A 20,756-nucleotide genomic window follows, 5' to 3' on the forward strand; every position below is an offset into this window, starting at 1 on the left:
CTGTAAGGAGCCTGCTCTGTGAGCTGGGCGGGGCCCTGTCCGGAGCACCCGGCTCACACGCGCGTCCCCGCGGCCCCCGCCGTGGCTGATGCCTAAGCGAAATGCGGCTCTGCAGGTCCGCACTGCTGCACAGAGTCCGTGCAGGTCCACCCTGCTGCACAGTGTCTGTGCAGGTCCACCCTGCTGCACAGAGTCTGCAGGTCCACGCTGCTGCACAGAGTCTGTGCAGGTCCACCCTGCTGCACAGAGTCTGCAGGTCCAGCCTGCTGCACAGAGTCTGTGCAGGTCCACGCTGCTGCACAGTCTGCAGGTCCAGCCTGCTGCACAGAGTCTGTGCAGGTCCACCCTGCTGCACAGAGCTGCGGTCCAGCCTGCTGCACAGAGTCTGTGCAGGTCACTGCTGTGAGAGTGTCTGCAGGTCCAGCCTGCTGCAAGAGCTTTGCAGGTCCACGCTGCTGTAGAGGTCTGCAGGTCCATGCTGTGCACAGAGTCTGTGCAGGTCCACGCTGCTGTAGAGTGTCTGCAGGTCCATGCTGCTGCACAGAGTCTGTGCAGGTCCACGGCTGCTGTAGAGTGTCTGCAGGTCCGCACTGCTGCACAGAGTCCGTGCAGGTCCACCCTGCTGTACAGAGTCTGCAGGTCCAGCCTGCTGCACAGAGTCTGTGCAGGTCCACGCTGCTGTAGAGTGTCTGCAGGTCCATGCTGCTGCACAGTGTCTGTGCAGGTCCACGCTGCTGTAGAGTGTCTGCAGGTCCACGCTGCTGCACAGTGTCTGTGCAGGTCCATGCTGCTGCACAGTGTCTGTGCAGGTCCACGCTGCTGCACAGTGTCTGCAGGTCCATACTGATGCACAGTCTCTGCTGCACAGGGTCTCCCTCCTGTTGCTGGGCAGACCCGGGGCTCCGGCTGGCAGCTGCACACTGAACAGGTTTGTAAAGTGAGAGGTATTCCCTTCAGCCCTCCGCCTCTGAAGCCTCTCTCTCTCTCTCTCTCTCTCTCTCTCTCAGAGCAGGATTACTCATCAGTCTCATTGAGCAGGAGGGGGAGACAGAGGACAGAGCAGGGTGGATCATATTTCCTTCTAAGTAGTTTTTATGATTAATGGTATATTAGTAATTGGAGACAGGCCAAACTAAAAGGTGGAGTGTTTGAATTTGATTCAGGAATAGGTAGGATAGGTTTATTTTGTTGTACATTTTAGAAGTCTGCATATTTTTTTAATGTGTATAAATTTGTCGGTTGGTAAGGAATTCATATTTTTGCAAAGCACAAGTACGTGGAGATGTGCAATTAGATTCATTTCTCCAATTTTTGAATGTAAATCCAGCATGGTATTAGAATTAATATATTTTTGGCAGATTTTTGCCAAAAGAAGTAGCAGAACTAGCAGACAATCATTGACAATCATAAAGACATGACAGTGTGATATCTACTGCACAGTTGACAGGCAGTTGAAGTTTTAGTTAAGCTACCTCACTTGTGAAGTCAAGTAATCCCTATCCCTTGGCAAACAACTTCACTCAAAGGCAGCAGTAACAATAAAGCAGGAACTCTATAAAAACGGTTCAGAAATGTTTCGGATAAAAATACTGCGGATGGGTAAATTATTTAACACATCTTTCTGATAAGATTTATTCTGATACCTTCTGAGCTAATCAGCTATATTCATGTGTATGCAAATCAAAAGCACATATTACAAGCTGTATTGGATCTAATTCAATATTAAATGCTTCTGCAAACATGATGGACACAGTGGTAGGAAGACTATTAAGTATATTTTTGGGTAATTAGGTGTTTCAGCTTGATTGACTCCAGTACCTTATTTTTATATAGCTGCTTTGAAATAGGTTGGACAGAATGTTGTCCTACCTCATTTTATTTATTTAATTATAAACATCATTTGTTGTCAGCAGTTGTAATAACCTTATTCCAGTAAATAATAATAATCAAAAGTTAAACAGAATACATTTACAAAATGAGATATTAACCATATTTTTACTAGAATTATGTTTTGAATTTTTTGGGGTATATTGGGGAGAGAGTGCTGTGTGGAAAGTGCTGATGCCAATCCGAAGGCTGTGCTATTTAAATCCCAGCCTCTCTAAGCCCCGCCCATCTTCCCTGTAGCAGACACAGGAAGAGACGCTTGCCTGCACTGCAGTGTGTGTGCCTGTGAGATCCCATTCTGTAGTACGATATCGATCTAGGATAGCATGCTGCTTCTATTTCCTTCAGCGTGAACTTGTTACTGGTTTAAATTTTTAATGATAATCATGCTCTTTTTTGGTGAGTGGAAGGCCAGCTCGGCATCTTTGTGCCGGGTCCAAATGGCTATTCTGTGTATCTGTAGAGGTGATGGCAGGAACCTGCTAGGGAGAACGAGAGAGCGAGAGGGAGAGAGCGAGAAAGAAAGAGGGAGAGAGGGTGAGAGGCGGGGGGAGAGCAAGAGATGTGTCTGGCTGACTGTGTGTGTGTGTATGCACGTGTATATCTGGACATATCTGTGTGTGGTGTGTGTGTGTATGTGTGCGTGTGTGTGTGTGTGTGTGTGTGTGTGTGTGTGTGTGTGTGTATATGTGTGTGTGTGTATGTGTGCGTGTGTGTGTGTGTGTCTGAATGTATAACTGTCACGGTCATGTGTTTGCCAGCGCATTTGAGACTGAGGCTGCTGTTGCTGTGGGATTCTCCCCCCTCTGCTGCCTCTGTAATTGAATAATGAGATTGAGGCCTCATCCTCAGACGCAGATAAAGGGTTTAGAGGTAATTAGTGCGGCCGTGACGCTCTCCTCTCCGCTGTTACGGGGATTTCTGCCTTCAGCCGGGCTAATCGCTCCCGCTCAGGCCTGCGTTAGCTACGGGCCGCCCCGATGCGCTGGGTACAGACGGGCTTGTTTCTGACACGGGCAGTCCATGTTAGCCCCGTGAGCGTGCAGCCATTGTGATGGTGTGAAGCAGGGGGAGGGGAAAGAGGGAGGGAGGGAGGGAGGAGGGGTTGAGAGAAAGCACAGAATGAAATGTAATAAAAGAAAAGATGGAGACCGGCGGAGGGAAGGTTGCACTTGAAGGTGTGGGTTGTTTTTGTCCTTGTCCACCACACATGCAAACATGCACACACACACACACACACAGAAATTGAAGTGACAGATGAGAAATGGTGTGTGTGTGTGTGTGTGTGTGTGTGTCCGTCCGTGCTAGGCTGGCAGGTTTTTTTGATGAATTGCTGTAAATAACTCCCTGAGCTTGAGGCTGTAAATTGAATCAAAACCTTTTACTGGCTGTGGGGAGGTGTGTGTGTGCACGTGCACGTGTGTGAGTGCATTTGTGAGCTCAGAACAGTCCCGACTCACAAGCTAAAAGCTCACACTGCCCAGACCCAGAGGCCCGTTTAGGAGTCCCTCCCAGTGGCTACTTCCCTCAGTCATTAGAGGATATCCTTACTATCTTCATGAGGTTAATGAACTGGACATTAGGCTTATAGTGTGCTATAGCATGATAGCCATTGCTCCTATGCTTATGCATGCACACACATACGTATAGCCTGTACCTGTCAGATTACATTTCATATACATCTATTTTTAAGCCTGATGGATTTCTACAAATGTGAAGGTTGTGCAGGTAATGCAGGTGTAATAATAAATGATTGGTTATCTGTCAGCATGTTTAGTAAGCATGTTTGAGTTGATCCTTTCTGGCATGATCTAGTGCACTCCCCTGTCCTCCCGTCCCCCACTGCTGTCCCAGGGGGGCTGAAGACTTCATTAAACCTGACCCTGAGTGACCCTCTCTAGGGCTTTCTGGCTTAGTCCATATCCATTTTTATCTTTCTCTCACAAAATAACATGAAGATCGAACTGAATATGGGTATTCATATTGGATTCACTAGTCTAGCATGTAATTGCTGTTTTGTCTAAAAGCAGTCACTCAACGTTCGCAGGATATTGAATGGCATGTTGAAATTACTTGTTTCTGTGTTTTGAACACTAGTGACCTTTTCATTCAGCTCATCAGATAAATAATAGCCAGAAGAATGTAGCAGGAAGCTGCATTAAAAGGCTTCTTTCTTTCTGGGCAAGCAGTTACTCTGTCCTCATGATTAAGGCAGAAGGTGTGTGTGTGCGTGTGCGTGCCTGTGCTTGTGTGTGTGATGTTCATGGGACAGGAAGGTAGCACAGAGTCTTGTTTTTCTGTTTCTTTGAAGCTGTCCTTTGAAGCTTATTGATAAATCATTGGTGCATCCAGCAAAGCACTGTGGCTGGTTTTGTCAGATGACATGCATTGCAGTTGTCCATGGCTTAATTAAATCTGGAGCTGCATGTGTGCGTGCGCTCTGGGTGCATTTGTGCACATATGCGTGCGTGCTTTTCAGCTGCATGCATTCCAGTTGCGTGTGTGCATGCGTTCCAGCTGCGTGCTTTAATTCCGACTGTATACATCCACATGCTTAAGGTGGTCTGCACATTGTGGCATTGCTGATTGGTCGGGTGGGTAAGTGACTGATTGCTTCATAACAGCCATCATGGGATCTGCTTGCTTCGTAACGACCTCTCTCTGCCCGGCTCAGTTTATTTCCACGGCGGATTTCCCTCCGTTCGCGGTCGGGGATGGGGTAGTGCGATCGATCGCACGGTGAGCCTGTGTGTGTCAGGCAGGGCGAGCGTGCGCCCAGGCGCGGACACGGACACGAGCACACTCTGCTCCATCCTCGGCTTTTTCACTCATGGTGGGGCTCAGCTCTGCTGATAGGGCTTGTATGTTTGCCAAGCGGCACTCTGGGATTGCTGGAGTACTCAAACACAGAGACGTGCGTTGTCATACTCGCATGTACATGTGTACATTCTCATACGTGTGCACACTCAAGCGTGCAGACGCAGGTGAGGAGCAGCCATCAGTTCCCTGGGCTCCCTTGTGTGTTACTTAGCCATTCCATTATGGTGCTATCAGTAGACTCTTGTGATCAGTGTGTTACATAGGGCACCAGTAGACCCTGTGATCAGTGTGTTACATAGGGCACCAGTAGACCCTTTGATCAGTGTGTTACATAGGGCACCAGTAGACCCTGTGATCAGTGTGTTACATAGGGCACCAGTAGACCCTTTGATCAGTGTGTTACATAGGGCACCAGTAGACCCTGTGATCAGTGTGTTACATAGGGCACCAGTAGACCCTTTGATCAGTGTGCTACATAGGGCACCAGTAGACTCTTGTGATCAGTGTGTTACATAGGGCACCAGTATACTCTTGTGATCAGTGTGTTACATAGGGCACCAGTAGACCCTGTGATCAGTGTGTTACATAGGGCACCAGTAGACCCTTTGATCAGTGTGCTACATAGGGCACCAGTAGACTCTTGTGATCAGTGTGTTACATAGGGCACCAGTAGACCCTGTGATCAGTGTGCTACATAGGGCACCAGTAGACCCTTGTGATCAGTGTGTTACATAGGGCACCAGTAGACCCTTTGATCAGTGTGTTACATAGGGCACCAGTAGACCCTTGTGATCAGTGTGTTACATAGGGCACCAGTAGACCCTTTGATCAGTGTGTTACATAGGGCACCAGTAGACCCTTGGGCATCGGTCTCCAGTAGATATCGAGCCTAGACAACAGAGGAATTCAACTCATTAACACGAACATTCCAGAACAGAGGGACTAATTATTTATTTATTTATGTATTTATTTATTGATTAGTTTGTTTATTTGTTTAATGAATTCAAGGTTATCCTTTCACACAGACCAGATGACCCCGTGTTTTCTTGACTCAAGCGGTGGGCTTTGGCATTCACCCTGGCTTCCAGCTCATTTCTGTCTTCTCTGTTCCACAGGCCGATAGGGTACCAGCAGCCTGGAGGTCAGGGGTCTTTGGCTTGCAGGCTTTCCCCAGGCCTGTGTGTGATGTGTTTGGAAGGCTATTTCTCCTCAGTATTGTTTTGGGTATTGAAACCCGATGGAAATACCCCTGCAGGATTGGCTAATGCGTCTGTGGTGTCGGTATTAAAATGGACAGCGGGAGTTGCGGCGGTGTTTTGGCCTCGCGTGCGCCCTGCCGTTTGCGCTGACTGAGAGAAAGCGTGTGCACCCCCCCCCCCCTCGCATGCCTGTGCGTACGTGTGCTGCATGCCGATGGGGCCGTGTGATCGTTCACGCGTGAGGAAGGGTCTCCGTGGGTCCCCTGCACTCCCGCGGGGACAGCGTCCCGCTCCCGCATTATTGGGGAGGGGGATCTGGGCACTGAAGGGTTAATTACACCTCCGTCGCTCTGTGGTCTCCTCTGCCGGTCTCATGCCTGGGATAAATAATGGCCTGTGTTCCCTGCCCCTGGGGGAGGAGAGAGAGGGGAAAAGAGAGGGGAGGTACTCTGAGATTTGCATAGAGAGGCGGGATGGAGGGAGAGAGGGAGGGAGGGAGGGAGGGAGGGAGGCAGAGGGAGGGTTGGGGACAGCAGGTGCTCCTGTAGAGCTGCACTGCCGGTTTCTGCCAGGGCTGGCTGCACCTCTCCGTCCTGCTTAAGTGGAGGTAGGGAGAGACGCCGGGGAAGGACTGCAGGGAAGGTTTGTCCTCTGCGCAGAAGAGGAGAGGAGAGAGGGATGGGAGAGAGGGGGAATCTCTTTGGAGAAAAGGGGAGTGAGAAGGCGTGATCTGGCGCGGTGCGAGACGGAAAGACGGAGAGGGGGAGAGAGAGAGAGAGAGAGAGAGAGAGAGATTAATCTCAGCGTTTCATGTCTGGGAACAGGCAGCCCAGACAATAGAGACAGAGGGAGAGAGAGCGTGTGCGGAGCAACAAACAGAGCTGCGGGAGGGAGTGGCTGACCGAGGGAGAGAGAGAGAGGAGAGGGCGCTGGGATCGGACGAGACGCTCGCCTGCTGAATAATATCAGGAGAGAAGAGGACACAAAAGAGCGAGAGATCAGAGGGAGGGGGCTCACAGTGACAGGACAGGAACTTAGAGGCTGGGCAGGAAAGAAACAAGGAGGGCGAACAGAAAGCAGAGCCTGCTGGAGAGAGAGAGAGCAGGAGGATGAGAGGGCTGTAGATCGTATCAGCATGCTCACTGTTGGGGTGGTGTGAGGGGGGAGAGGGAGAAGAGAGAGGGGGGAGAGGGGGGCTCTGGCAGATCTGAGATCTTCTGTGGGAGGACCGCTGATCTTAACGCAGACTTTGCGGTGCGGCCCGTGTGTAACTGCTGGGAGAGAGCGCCCGGGCAGTGCTGTGTGTCTGTCTGTGTGTTACAGGCTGTCTTTCAGGCTGTGTTACACACTGTGTGTTACAGGCTGTCTTTCAGGCTGTGTGTTACAGGCTGTGTGTGTACAGTGCTGTCAGCACCTGTGTACCTCCACTGTGCTGGCCTTCCTGAGTCAGCACACTGTTTCTGACTGCAGCTGCACAGCCAACACAAAGAGGAAGAACAAGAGAGAGGGACAGAGCGAGAGAGCGAGAGAGAGAGAGAGGGAAAGCAAGGGGCACGCTCACTGTAATTAGTGTGTGTCAGATTTCCCCCTGGGACGTTACCTGTTCTGAGGAGTTGTTAGTCTGTAGTTTTCAGGCTCAGGACGCGGGCCTGGTTTGTGTGACCTGGGGGCAGGGAGAGGGAGAGTGTGTTTCTGACAGAAGCCCACAGAAAGGGGGGAGGCTGTGCTAGAGCAGGCTGAAGTGGCAGCAGGACTCGGGGCCGGGGTGGTAAGTGCGTGAGGTAAAGTGGTGCGGCCGTTCTCAAGTGTTTTCTTTTGTTCGATCCAAGGAGCCCCTCGGGCCGCTCGCGTTTTTGGCGGCTGTCTGCTGCCGGTTCTCTTTCTGACTCGAGCCCTTCGGCGGCGACGGTGGCCGTCTCGCCTCCCCGCGGCGCGCCGTCCGCCGGGTCCCCCCGCGCGGCCAGGATGGGGGACGGCGCCCGGGAGCCCCAGCGGCTCTCGCCCTTCCGCATGCTGAAGATTCTGGAAACGTGCCGGCCCCCGGGCAATCGCATCGGTGAGTCCGGGTCCCTGGCCCCGCGCCCCCCCACCCCCCCCCCCCCCCCCCAGCGGGAGCTGGCCGCGTCGGGGGCGGAGCCTGAAAGTCTCGCGGACCAAATGCGCACTTCTGATATTTATGGAATCAAAAGGATTTTGAGTTCAGTTTCCAGTGATTTCAGCTGCGACTGTAGTTCTGATCGGGGGAAAAAGATGGTTGCTATGGTTACGCTGCCCTTGGGTAGTGGAAAAACTTAAAAGGGAGACAAAAGATAAGGAAAGGTAAATATGGTTATGCAATGATTTGTAAGTGGAAACACTACTACTACGGGTCACATTACATGATTACATGGGCAAACAGTGGTTGCTATGGTTACAGTGCAGTTTCAGGATAATGTTGGCCACTGAAATTGGATTGGGGATTATGATTAAATGAAAAATGGCCTAGTTCATGTTATTCAGCTTTCAATAATTCAGCATGGGGAAAAATCAGTAACTATGCTTCCACTTTATTTTGTGACTGGGAACACAGGACATCAACTGATGCAGTTGTTGAGAACCTCTCTTGCTTATGGAATGTATCCTGTGAGAATGTAAGAGAGAGTGCAGACCAGTTTGTGGCTCTCCTGGATTCAATTTTTGGGTTCATTTCACTTTGTGGTACACAGTACAAGTGCAATATATCATACATAATATCCACCCCCTGGGTCTGGAGCCTGTTGTGATTTTTCTTGTTGTGGCTCTTTTTAGGTGTGAGATATTGCTGCTGTGTCACTCTAGGTGTAGGTATGGCTAGTGTGGATTAGTTTAACAAAAGGAATTCTGATTTTCTGGAAGAAATGATTGTGATTTTTATATTTTATTTCATTCATTCATTTATTTATTTGGTATAAAGCCATGTACTGGTGAACTCGGATGTTTTCTGCCCCATTGTTGACAAAATGGGAGATGGTAATCCGAGTTCCAACATCAGTTGGCTTACATATAGAAGTGCTACTTGCTTAAAAAGCAATGCTGACTGGGGACATTGAGCCAAGTAACAATATCCAGGTTTGTGCGTGCTCAGGCGCTCGTGTGTGCGTGCTCAGGTGTTTGTGTGTGTGTGCTCAGGTGTTTGTGTGTGCGTGCTCAGGCGCTCGTGTGTGCGTGCTCAGGTGTTTGTGTGTGCGTGCTCAGGCACTCGTGTGTGTGTGCTCAGGTGTTTGTGTGTGCGTGCTCAGGTGCTCGTGTGTGCGTGCTCAGGCGCTCGTGTGTGTGTGCTCAGGCGCTCGTGTGTGCGTGCTCAGGCGCTCGTGTGTGCGTGCTCAGGTGTTTGTGTGTGTGTGCTCAGGCGCTCGTGTGTGTGTGCTCAGGTGTGTGTGTGCGTGCTCAGGTGTTTGTGTGTGCGTGCTCAGGCGCTCGTGTGTGTGCTCAGGTGCTCGTGTGTGTGTGCTCAGGCCCTCGTGTGTGCGTGCTCAGGCGCTCGTGTGTGCGTGCTCAGGTGTTTGTGTGTGCGTGCTCGGCGCTCGTGTGTGTTCTCAGGTGTTTGTGTTGTGTGCTCAGAGCGCTCGTGTTGCGTTGCTCAGGTGTTTGTGTGTCCTGCTCAGTCGCTCGTGTGTGTGTGCTCAGGCGCGTGTGTGTGCTCAGGTGCTTCGTGTGTGTGTGCTCAGGCGCTCGTTGTGTGCTCAGGCGTGTGTGTGCTGCTCAGGCTGTGTATGTGTGTGTGCTCAGGCGCTGTGTGGCGTGCTCGGCGCTCGTTGCGTGCTCAGGTGTTGTGTGCGTGCTCAGGTGTTTGTGTGTGGTGCTCAGGCGCTCGTGTGTGTCAGGGCTCGGTGTGTGCTCAGCTGTGTGTGCTCAGGCGCTCGTGTGTGTGTGCTCAGGCGTCGTGTGTGCGTGCTCAGGCGTGTGGTGTGCGTGCTCAGGGTTTGTGTGCGTGCTCAGGTGTTTGTGTGTGGTGCTCAGGCGCTGTGTGTGCGTGCTCAGGCGTTTGTGTGCGTGCTCAGGTGTTTGTGTGTGTGTGCTCAGGCGCTCGTGTGTGCGTGCTCAGGTATTTGTGTGTGTGTGCTCAGGTGTTCGTGTGTGCGTGCTCAGGCGTTTGTGTGCGTGCTCAGGTGTTTGTGTGTGCGTGCTCAGGCGCTCGTGTGTGCGTGCTCAGGTGTGTTTATTAAACATTACCGGTGACTGCGCTGGCAGGGCTGCGTGTTGCGGAACTCCTCTGTTGACTGAGTAAACAGGCCTGTGGCCGGTGGGGGCCTGGGTGCCTTCTCCTCCCGGAGCCCGGAGTCTTATTCCCTCCCCGGGTGGAGCCGGCTTGTTCCCGGGAGACGGGACCCGCGGGTGTGTGAGAATGCGGCGGCCGTCTCTGACACGTGCGGCGCGGCGGGCCTGTGGACGACCGCGTGGCTCTCTCTCTCTCGCACGCGAGCGTGTCATCAGCGCGGCTCACTTCCTGCTGCCTTTGCCCTTGAGAACGGTGAGGAGGAAGGCAGGCTGGGAGGGGTGAGGGTAAACGAGCACACTGCCGGGTTCACACTTATGAGCGTTTAGGAGTACTGACTCTAACAGGGCTGTCTGACTCTAACAGGGCTGTCTGACTGTAACAGGGCTGTGTAATGGTAACAGGGCTGTTTAACTGTAACAGGGCTGTCTGACTGTAACAGGGCTGTCTGACTGTAACAGGGCTGTCTGACTGTAACAGGGCTGTCTGACTGTAACAGGGCTGTCTGACTGTAACAGGGCTGTTTAACTGTAACAGGGCTGTCTGACTGTAACAGGGCTGTCTGACTGTAACAGGGCTGTTTGACTGTAACAGGGCTGTCTAACTGTAACAGGGCTGTTTAACTGTAACAGGGCTGTCTGACTGTAACAGGGCTGTCTGACTGTAACAGGGCTGTCTAACTGTAACAGGGCTGTGTAATGGTAACAGGGCTGTCTGACTGTAACAGGGCTGTTAGACTGTAACAGGGCTGTCTGACTGTAACAGGGCTGTGTAATGGTAACAGGGCTGTCTGACTGTAACAGGGCTGTTAGACTGTAACAGGGCTGTCTAACTGTAACAGGGCTGTCTGACTGTAACAGGGCTGTTTAATGGTAACTGGACTGTTAAAGGTAACAGGCCTGTTTAACGCTAACAGGGCTGTTCAGTGGTCTTAGGGATGTGCACACTGGAAAGGACCTTGTAGTAATCAGATCAGACCTGATGGATGGCTTGGATGTGTTGTCCATCTTTACCAACAGCCTGGCTTAATTCCTCTGTCACCACTGCTCTGGATGCTTATTGATTCCTTCTCTTTTTTTTCACAGCCGTCTCAATTATCCTGTGCTCCCCCATATCTCATATAGCCTGGGCTTCATCTAGCCTTTTTACGTAACAGTTTCTTCATTGAACCCTGTAGCAGCGCTCAATTAAATGCAGGCTTGATTAAAAACATAACGACTGGGCCGTCTAAGGGATGCTTAAATAATTCAGTGACTTAGGCCCAATCACAGCTGCTGTGACGTGCTGCTGTAAAAGGAGTCCTGGTCCTGGAGTACTATTACTGACATGCGAACGAGCAGCCGAACCTCAGGAGAACACCTGAGACAGGCTGCGGGTAGAGCGACCCCCCACTCCCCAGTCCGTTACATCAATCCTGGACACTTTACGAGGGGGAGACCCACTCGGCATGCTGGGTAGTATAGATCCGTTGACCTCATCATCTCGCCCGGCGGTGTCGGGGAGCTTTACGGCCTGGCTGTGACCCCCCCTGCCGGGCCTGTGGTACAGTCCGCCGCGCGTGCTGTGGAGTGGGAGAGTGCCCTGTGCTCCAAAGCTGAAATTCACTCATTTTAAATGTGGCTCTGCATTCAGCGGACAAATACAGTTAGTCTGCCTATCTGTCATCTTGTAATTTCAGGCAGTCTCAGAGTTCAATTTTTCATGTTTTTTTTTTCTTTTTTCTTTTTTCTTTTTGCTAATTCCATTGCTGTGTTCTTGTGTGGTCATTACATGCACCTTCTTATATCCAGCGAACAAATCCCTTACAAAATGTGGAAAAACAAATGCATTTCATTTGGAAACCGCCTTCCCCCCTCCAAACAGAGCTGTCATTATTTTAGTCTTTGATGTCTTCAGACAAGGTCACTTGGAGAGCATGGTGGTTGTTACAGCAGGTGACTGCTGTGTGCTGTTCATCTCCTGCCAAAAGGCATTGACGTCGGGAGGATCTGTTTACAGTATATAATGTCCTTACCACACTTAGCATGTTTCTAATTACAGTGGAGGCACACTGCTGTGTGCTCTTTCAAACTGCTTTTGATGTAGGAGCGATCAGAAATTGAATCTCAGTTTTTCATCGTTTGACTCTGTGATTTTGTCGGTTTTTCTAGCAGTACAGGGATTTGACAAGGCTTTGTTATTCCAGCTTTGTGAAAGAATGTCTTTTTAATGCAGGAAGCGTACATTTCAGCTGTGTTCCATGTCCCTATTCTAACTCTTCATCTCTTATGAAAATTGGCCTGAGAGGGTGGTTTGAAGGTTAATGCCTCTCTCATTTTGCAGATCTCTTATGGATGTCATTAGCTAATGGTATTAAGACATAAATTAAACACTTTTCACCAAAGGCACTGGCTTGTCTGAGTCCTTCTCAGTCCTTGCCTCCACAAAGCTTTCCCATATACTGTATGCACATAATTCTGCCTCTGCGCTTCTGAAACCGTGTGTGTGTGTGTGTGTGTGTGTGTGGTGTAGGTGTTGTCCATGAGAATGTGAAGATGGGCTCAGACGGTGAGAGTGACCAGGCATCCGGCACGTCCTCCGATGAGGTCCAGAGCCCCGTCCGCGTCCGCATGAGGAACAACAACCACCGGCGCATATCCAATGAGGTACTGAATGCCTACATTACCCACACTGCACTGAACGCCTACGTTATCCACACTGCACTGCATTTTTACATTACCTGCACTGCACTGAATTTTTACATTAACTTCTCTACACAGAACTAACCGTACTGCGCAGAATGTCTACATTAGCCAGACAAAATTCACACGATTCCAGATTGCCTACATAAATTATTTTGAGAGAAAAATAATCCCGCAGTTGGCAGGAAAAGAAATAAGGTGTGAAAGGGTTTGAAGTTTTGTGCGACACCATTTATTTGTGTGTGCATGCATTGCATCTGCGTGCTTGTGTAAGTGTTTATGTAAATTGGTTGTCTGTGTAAAAGTACATTTGCATGAGAGCGCATGCATGTGTGTGTTTCTGTTTTCATGTGTGTGTGTGTGTTTGCGAGCGTGTCGTGTGTCTGTGCATTTGCATGCGTACGTGTATCTGTGTGCCTGTGTCTGTGCTTGTGCGTTTGCGAGTGTGCGTGTGTCTGCGTGGGTGTGTCAGTGTGCGTGCATCAGTGTGCGTGCGCCTGTGTTTGTGTGCTTGTGCGTTTTCAATCGTGAGTGTGTTTTTGTGGGTGTGGCAGTGTGCGTGTGTCTGTGCATGTGTCTGTGTGCGTGTGTCTGTGTCAGTGTGCGTGTGTCTGTGTCGTGTGTCGTGCTGTTGTGGTGTGTGTGGTCGTGTGTCTGTGTGTCGTGTGTCCGTGTTGTGTCAGTGGTGCTGTGTCGTGTGTCTGTGCTGTTGTGTCGTGTGCGGTGTGTCAGTGTGCGTGTGTCTGTGTCTGTGTGCGTGTGTCTGTGCGTGTGCGTGTGCGTGTGCGTGGCAGTTGAAATGTGAACGCAGCAGTGCTGCAGGAAGAGCCTGTGGACACACAGCCGGCTGCAGCCATCTCTTACCCACAGCCACTCAAGCTGAAACCGGATTAGCCTTCTAATCTAAATGCTGCTTGTCAGGGAGGGAGGGAGGGAGGGACGGAGAGAGAGAGGGCGAGGGCGAGGGAGAGAGAGAGGAGGAAAATACTATTTCCTCTCAGCAAGCGTGGACAGCTTCCCTCCCCCCATCTGCATCTCCTCCTTTCCCTTTCCCCTCCCTCTTTCTCCTCTCCTCCGTGTGTGTGGTGTTCAGCGTGCCTGATGCTCCTCTCCCTGCCTCTGTGTGGGTGCTGGTGCTCTGTGCTGCCTGTGCGGGGTACATTAGAGCGGGGTGCTTCAGTACGCTGTTCGCTGTTGTGGGTTGCATGGCACAGGAGAATAATGAAGGTGCTGTTGGAGGTTCCCCGTACTGTGAGTACTGTCCACTCTGCCTGGGCAGGCTGAGGGAGAACTGGGCTGCCTGGTGTGTCTGTTTGTGTTTGTGTGTTTGTGTGTGTGTGTGTGTGTGCATATATGTGTGTGCACATGTGTGTGTGTGTGTGCCCACATGCATTTTGTGCTTGTTTGCATCCATGCTGTGTGTGTACATGCATGCATGCATTGCTGTTAGTGTATGTTATTCGGGGAGGGAGTTTTTGTTGTAATTTCCATTCGCTTGACATTGTAGGATTTCTAATTTTTTTTACAGTAATAACTCTCTCTGACACAATAACAGACACACTTGTTATTCATCCACACATTCTTGTCCTCATAAACACACATTCATGTGTACACTTCTTCTCTCTTTGACGTACACAAACATATTAAGCAGCAGGAAGTCAGGGAAATATGATTCCTGGGGCGTTCCTGGGTCTTATCCAGGATGTGCCCCCGTGGATACAGGGCTTAATTGGCAGCTTGCCTATGGCTGGGTCCATGTGAGAATGTGGTGGGAGTGGCTACCTACAGGAATCATTGTGCATGATGGGAGATGCAGTACAATATGATGCAGTGGCATAAGGCCACTTAGATTTAGAATAATAATGTTTTTATAATACAGCAATACTAATTTGTACTTAACCAGCAGTCATAACAAAATAGTAGCCTCCTTTCCCATCACACATTTTTTCTGGTCTTCAATGTGGATTTATTGATTGGCTCAAAATACCCATGGATAATTTGCCTTTCTCTCATATTCAACTTTTGATCTGGCATTCAGATTTCTTGAGCATACTGTTAAAAATGTCTAATTAAACCTCTTGTGCCAATACTTGGAGGGAACTGTACCTGTCTGTCAATTACAGTTTACAAGTATTGACAGTTTCACTGATTTGTTGATTAGTTCACGTGATGATATTTGTGATCACGTGTGAATAGCCTCCATAGTACCATTCACTTGTATTCTGTTTATTAAAAGAGTGCAAAGAATGATATTTGCAGACCCTAAGCACTAGCTGGAAATGAAAGGGTGCCTGAAGTCTTGGCAGGTGGCTAATTCACACTGTGTTTCAGGACATCAACAAGCGACTCTCCCTGCCGGCTGACATCCGCTTGCCAGAGGGCTACCTGGAGAAGTTCGCCATGAACAGCCCTCCCTTCGACAAGCCCATGAGCCGGAGGCTGCGCCGGGCTTCTCTGGTGAGTGAGACCCGCTCGTACGGAACAGAGAGACCTGCTCACAGTGAGAGCCGCTCACACTGAACAGAGAGAGATCTGCTCACAGTGAGACCCGCTCACACTGAACAGAGAGACCAGCTCACAGTGAGACCTGCTCATACTGAACAGAGAGAGACCTGCTCACAGTGAGACCCGCTCACACTGAACAGAGAGACAGCTCACAGTGAGACCCGCTCACACTGAATAGAGAGACCAGCTCACAGTGAGACCCGCTCACACTGAACAGAGAGACCTGCTCACAGTGAGACCCGCTCACACTGAACAGAGAGAGACCTGCTCACACTGAACAGAAACACCAGCTCACACAGAACAGAGAGACCCACTCGCAGAGAGACCCGCTCACACGGAACAGGGAGAGACCGGCTCACACTGAACAGAGAGAGACCTGCTCACACTGAACAGAGAGAGACCTGCTCACACTGAACAGAGAGAGACCTGCTCACACTGAACAGAGAGAGACCTACTCACACTGAACAGAGAGAGACCTGCTCACACTGAACAGAGAGAGACCTACTCACACTGAACAGAAAGACCCGCTCACACTGTGTACAGGGCCTGAACAGAGAGACTGTAGTGTCCTTTATCCTCTTAGGTGCAAGGCCAATCACCATGTCTCTCTCTCTCTCTCTCTCTCTCTCACACACTCTCTCTGTCTCTCTGTCTCTCTCTCTCTCTCTCTCTCTCTCGATGGCTGAAGGAGTGTTCTCTTCTCAGTGACAGCAGGCAGGGTGTCCAGCAGTAGTGTACGGGTTGCCATGACAGCGCAGGGTCATGATGTCTTCAGTGTCCTCTCCCCTGCTCTCAGGGAACTTGCACTTCTATTCTCTGAGCAGGGCCATTTGTTCTGCTTCCATAAATAGTTTTGCCCTTTTCCTCCAACATGTTTAAACTCATTTTTATCCCGATTTGGAATGCCCTGTCCTGACTGTGGGTCCATCCCATCATTATGGTACAGTCCCTCCACAGGGGGGAGACGCACTACCATATGCATCTCTGTGCACATGCAGCAACACACCTGCTGGGCTGCGCAGATGATGTAACACTGGACAGCCCACCTTACACAGCTGGAGCAAGCACACTGCAGCTACCTGACAGACCAGAGGAGGCGCTATTGCATGATATTACAAGGAATATCCTAATGGAACCAAAGCGTGAATACAGGCAGATGCTGGGTGTAGCACAGAGACTGTGCTGTCCTTGTTCTGAGCCGTGGGGTTTCACATTGCTACTGTTGCTCCTCCAGCTCTCCAGTCAGATGCAGTTTTGTTTGCTGATTTTTGTGGAGCCCCTGAGGGTCTAGGATTGCCTCAGGGGAGGGGCTAGCTCATGAATATGCAGTAGCCTCCCCCCCTACATCACAGCGACACACAGGAACTCTCTCTCCCATCTCCTGTTGGTTGTGAGGTGGACCCAGCTGAGGCCGCTCTTGTTTGAAGTGGCGTAACCAGGCAGCTCTCTGCATTGGCAGGAGTCAGGAGGGAGCACGGAACAGCCTTTGAAGGGAAACGTGACATTTTTAGCAAAGGGGGAGGAATTGTGTTCGCATGTGCGTGCCTGCCTGCCTGCCTGTGTGTGTGTGTGCATGTGTATGTGCGTATGTGTGTCTGTCTGTCCTGCTGTCTGTGTGTTTGTGTGAGGTGGGTTGGGGCAGACCTGGTTATCACAATAAGCAGGTAAGAAGGCATTGTGGTGATGTAAGTGGCATCTATAATTCAGTCTGTCATTTGGCAGTGTGAGCGTCTCGCGGTTGGAATTACAGACTGACACTCAGGACAGATTGAAGGCTGGTGAGGTAATGAGTGGAGAAGGAGAGCAATGAAGTGATGGGATGGAGAGAGACAAGAGAGAGAGAAGAAGAAAGTTTGGCAGACAGAGGGTCAGGGTAACAGAGATGGTGAGCAGAGGGGATGTTGGCTTTGAGTCTTCAGAAATCAGATACAGCCCTCAGTCTTTGTCTATTCTGTTGGCAGACCTACAGTATATATTTATTTGACAGCATAGTGAGGTGTGGGCAGAAGATGAAGAGCGTTTGCCGTTTGGATGGGGCTGAAGGCAGTCTTTCGCCTTGCAACATTTAGAGGTTTTTTTATTATAGAATTATTTAACCTGCAGTGCTCAACTCAGATTCAAAGATTAACTGCTGTAGTCTTGGTTTGTGCTGAGAGAGAGAGGATCTGAGGAATTATGTAGGTGAGCAGAGATAGAGAGATGGTTCTGTGTGATAGAGAGAATGGGTTTTGGCTTGTGGGAGGAGCTATAGCATGATTAGCATATTGCTCTGAGGAGTATAACATGTGACTGGGCTGAGATGGAGCTGAGATTCGGGAGAGAATAGAAGACTTGGAACAGCATTAGTGGGACGGGTTCATGGGGGAAAGGAGTGTGGTGAAGCCCCCCCCCCCATTCTGCTACCTCTTGAAGATCACCAGGAGAGCTTGGACTTATATTTTTCAGTAGATCTGTATAAGTTCATCAAGACATCCCCATCACCCATCGCTCGCATCTTAGAATGCGTATAATGTTTTTAAGGGACCGAAGGGTGACCCTGCCAGCCCTGTTCCGGGGCACTCCTCCCGGACAGGGCATGATTTTGTAACGGTGATACGCCCCTCGAGTTACGCCACCTCTTGCGAAGGAGGCGTTGCCGTTGAAACGTTACCCTCTAAGAACAAATTAACGAAGGAGCGACTGAGAATGGAGGAGCCTTCTCTCAGATTCGTATCTGCGCATTGCTATCAATTATTCACCTGGCCTGCCAACAAGGGTTGTTTACCACAGAGTGAATGAGTAGGCCATACCGCAGTGCGTAGCAGCTGCCACTTCCTGACTGAAGTCAAACCTTTGAGCCTCCCGTGAGGAGAGACGCCCCTTTTTGTTGCCATTTTTTAATCTTTTTTTTTCTATTTATGATATCTTAAGGTTTATTATTATTTAAATATTGCAGTGGAAGTGTATTTTAGGAGTTGGTGGCAGACTGTGGGCTGTTTCACACATTAAAACCCATCGTTTTTAAAAATAACAATTTCCCAGCATCAAGCGGCCGACATTCAAGAGTACTCTGGCTTGCTTCTGTTAAGTAGCACTTGAGAGCAGCTCCCCTGTTATTATAAAATGGCCACACTGCTGTGGAAGCATGTAGAAATCATGAACCAATCACAAACAGCCGGTCTAGGGTCAGCTGACTCCTCCTAATGCACCCTCGCAAAATGAAAGAGAAATCAGATTCGGCTGATTCAGGGTCAGTTGTGAGGGTAGCCCCTGTACAAGCGTGGCTGCGCATATGTGACCCCGCCATTGTAGCGTTCTTCCTCTGCGCGTGGAGGCCTGAAGCTGCATCTGCCCCGATGGCCTCAGTGTCCCTCCCGCCTCGGGCCGCTTTCCTCCTCCCTGGAGAACATGTCATTGGCCGTTAGTCGCGCTGCTCTTTCGTTGAATGAAGTTTCCCCACAGTGACACGCACCCACATCCTTACGCGTACGCAGGTACACCCACGCACACTGGCATGTGTCATTGTCAAATAAAAAAAAAAAGCTAAATTCTTTTCTTTTTTTTTCCTCCCCCTCGCCAACTGGATTTTGACCTACTTATGCTTTTCAGGCCATTGGTGCGTTTCAAATCGAATAAACCTATTAACATTGCCTCCCGTGCGTCTTGCGTGCTGATGCATGTGTCTGTGCACGCACGATCTGAAAATGTACTAATATTCACTAAATTTGGCATCTGGCCTCTTACTGAAGGGACAGGGGCTGTGGGGGCCTGCTGGTTCGGGTACGGTCCGTGTTGCCAGGCGACGGCGTCCTGGAGGAGCGATACCGTGTGAGTGAGAGAGGAAGGGGGAAGCCGCCGCGCGTCCCGCGCCCTTCTCCGCGGCGGCGGGCGCGTGAAGCGATGCGAGCGGGCGCAGATTTATTTTCGTGTTTGCGGTGCCCGCAGGGAGTCGCGCTGGCGGACGTGTTTGCTCCCGACTGGTTCCGCATGAGCGGGAGTCCCCCCTCCCCCATGCCCCCACCCCCCCCGAACATGCCCGCCCGATCCTGACAGAGCTCATCATACAGACAGGCGAGGGGAGGGGAGGGGAGGGGAGGGGCGAAGGGAAGGGACGCGCTCTGCGTCAGCTCTGCGTTAGCTCTGCGTCAGCCTGCGCAGCCGCTGAGCGCGCTCGGTCGCGCCGCTAGCGGGAATCCTGGAGCGCGTCGAGGGGCCAGACTGCCGGAGCGTCACAGTCGCGGTAAACGGCAGATTAGTAAACTCCCGTGTACATCAGCCCGTCTCCCAGCATGCTCGGCTGATTGTTTGTCTAGAAGCTCGAGGAAGCGGTGTTAGATAGAAGGGCCCCATTACAGGAGAGCTAACAGCCAAGGACTGATGACAGTAGATACGCAGCGGAAAATATACAGGGACTGACAATAATTTACAGACTTGCCTGTCCGATTGCATTTGTTTGCCTTGGCATGTGCGTGCATTTATGATGTGTGTGTGTGTGTGACTGTGTATATAGACATGCCTATTAACAGATCACATGCTTCATTAGCTATCTTGGTCACTGGAGATATTTTCTTGTTATTGTCACTGCGCTATTGGTTGTGCATGCCTACGCTCACGATTTTTCTGACCTCTTACAGCATGTTTGCCTTGCAAGGCGGAGTCGTGCTTAGTACTTGTGTTTGACCATGTTTAACCTTATGTAGTCCATTTTTAAATTTTTCCTTAAGAATAAGTTATTCATTCTTTATCTTGTTCTAAACAGTAGATCTGGGAGACTTTTTCTTGTTGTCCTCCTGGCATAGAGCTGATGCATTCAGTCATTGTTGACAACCTGGCTTAAAGAACTGAACCAATAAAAAGAGGACATTCTGCTCTGGGGATCCCTCTAGTAGTTGTGTTTGTGCTGCATTTTGAAACTCTGCATTGTTTCTTCGCTATCCATCATATTATGTGAAATACTTCTTATTCCGGATAAATTTGCAGCCCTGGCATATGCAGTATGCACCTCTATATGGGCCATACGCGGTGTTCATCTGTACGTTAGCGTTAGCTTCCTGCGTGGGCGACACAACATTGCCTCCTAGTGGTGACCAGCAGCATGTACCACTTAGGGCTGACTGACAGGAGGGGTTTGAAACCTCAGGGAGGGGGCTGTTCATAAATAAAAATAAAACCGTGTCTCCACGGCGACTCCCGCATAGCGAATGGGATTCGCATTAGCCTTGTTCCTCGCGGTTCATTGGTCCGTGCGCCACATCGCCTGCGGTTCCAGATGTTCTAGAACGCATTACTCTGATTCTGCCGACTCACCTCACAGGCTGTCACAGGTCTTTTTGCGGTCCTGTGCAGGCTGCTTTTTGTCTTGCTCCCCCCCCCGAGCGATCACCGTATCCGGGCGGAAACAGGGGCTCATCCTCATGGCTGACTCTGTCCTCTGAACACAACCCCCCCAGG

At 50.4% G+C, this 20,756-nt stretch overlaps 1 protein-coding gene and 1 long non-coding RNA gene across 8 annotated transcripts in view; both read left to right on the forward strand.

The window, feature by feature from the left end:
- Positions 1 to 20,756, forward strand: part of LOC135234056 (cyclin-dependent kinase 17-like) — a 49,015-nt gene that overhangs the window by 15,237 nt on the left and 13,022 nt on the right. For 6 of the 7 annotated variants that reach the window (XM_064298180.1, XM_064298182.1, XM_064298183.1 and 3 more), the window contains 2 exons: positions 12,652 to 12,785; positions 15,153 to 15,278. In XM_064298180.1, the coding sequence (XP_064154250.1) occupies positions 12,652 to 12,785; positions 15,153 to 15,278 (260 nt within the window). Of the gene's footprint in view, positions 1 to 7,107; positions 7,963 to 12,651; positions 12,786 to 15,152; positions 15,279 to 20,756 lie in introns of those variants that run through there. The other variant, XM_064298185.1, reaches the window with a different exon arrangement.
- On the forward strand, positions 9,917 to 12,226 carry LOC135234060 (uncharacterized). The gene is made up of 2 exons (XR_010324015.1): positions 9,917 to 10,993; positions 11,031 to 12,226. It is a non-coding gene; the product is annotated as an uncharacterized LOC135234060 (long non-coding RNA).

Source organism: Anguilla rostrata, chromosome 11 (assembly GCF_018555375.3).
Source record: "Anguilla rostrata isolate EN2019 chromosome 11, ASM1855537v3, whole genome shotgun sequence".
In the NCBI taxonomy this organism is placed as follows: Eukaryota; Metazoa; Chordata; class Actinopteri; order Anguilliformes; family Anguillidae; genus Anguilla; species Anguilla rostrata.